Below are 892 nucleotides of genomic sequence, written 5' to 3' on the forward strand. Positions count from 1 at the left end.
ATGACAAAAAGTGAGAAATCTTTATCCCAGGTGAGCACCCCAAAACAAAGCTCAACGTTTCTTGTGCGTCATCAATGCCCTACGTGAGAATCCTTTATCCCAGGTGAGCTCCCTAAAACATTTTTAAGAGCTTCATCAATGCACAGTGGATACTTTGGCATGGGGGCTGCGTATCCGACCCTGCAAGAAACACTGGTTCAAAAATGAACCAAAATGTACAGAATAAAAAAAAAGCCACGGTGCGCCCCTAAAGTTGGGGGTCCACCCAGGGCGAACCCCCAAGCCTGCAGGCACGCTAACGTGGAGTATACCTTTGCTTTTGGCGGCGGCGGCTTTCTCGTTGCCGCAGTCGTCTCTCCTCTGCCGCTTGCTGTGCGGTCGGACGCTGGACCTGAGGAAATGATGCTGGTCCTGCTGGCCTTTGGGGGTCAGGACCTCCTTGGCCTCCTGGTCGGGGGTCTCAGGAATGAGCGGGTCTCCCCCTTTCTGTTCTGGCTCTTCCACTTCTCCGGCGCCCTCGTCCTCTTCCTCGGCTTCTGGGGTTCTCTTATTTGGCTTCTTCAACCTTTCCTCCCCACTCTTCAGCTTCACTGTCATCCTGCAAGGAAAGCAGCAAAACAAAAACACACAAAAAGGTTAAGTAAGGTTGAGCGGGACGGGCGGGGGGGCGCAGGCCACTATGGGGGGGGGCTCCCCCTGCCTGACACCCCCCATAAATAAAACCCCCCTTTCCTGGCAGAGAAAAAATAAAAAATAAAGTTGTGGACAGAGACAGAGAAAAAGAGATCCTGAACAACATGGCCGCCATTGTTAGTGACAAATCCTCTTGCACTGTCCCGACTGCACAAGGCTGCCTGGATCCCGGGGTGGGCTGCCGGGGACCGGCTCCCCT

General features: G+C 53.9%; 1 protein-coding gene across 1 annotated transcript in view; it reads right to left on the bottom strand.

Moving 5' to 3' along the window:
* Positions 1 to 598, bottom strand: part of CRAMP1 (cramped chromatin regulator homolog 1) — a 48,255-nt gene extending 47,657 nt beyond the window's left edge. Inside the window, exon 1 of the mRNA XM_018552364.1 lies at positions 312 to 598. Coding sequence (XP_018407866.1) covers positions 312 to 597 — 286 coding nt within the window. The 5' untranslated portion in view covers position 598. The remainder of the gene's footprint in view (positions 1 to 311) is intronic.
* Between the last annotated feature and the right edge of the window lie 294 nt (positions 599 to 892).

The sequence above is a fragment of the Nanorana parkeri genome, unplaced genomic scaffold (genome assembly GCF_000935625.1).
Source record: "Nanorana parkeri isolate BGI_ZX_2015 unplaced genomic scaffold, ASM93562v1 scaffold85, whole genome shotgun sequence".
In the NCBI taxonomy this organism is placed as follows: domain Eukaryota; kingdom Metazoa; phylum Chordata; class Amphibia; order Anura; family Dicroglossidae; genus Nanorana; species Nanorana parkeri.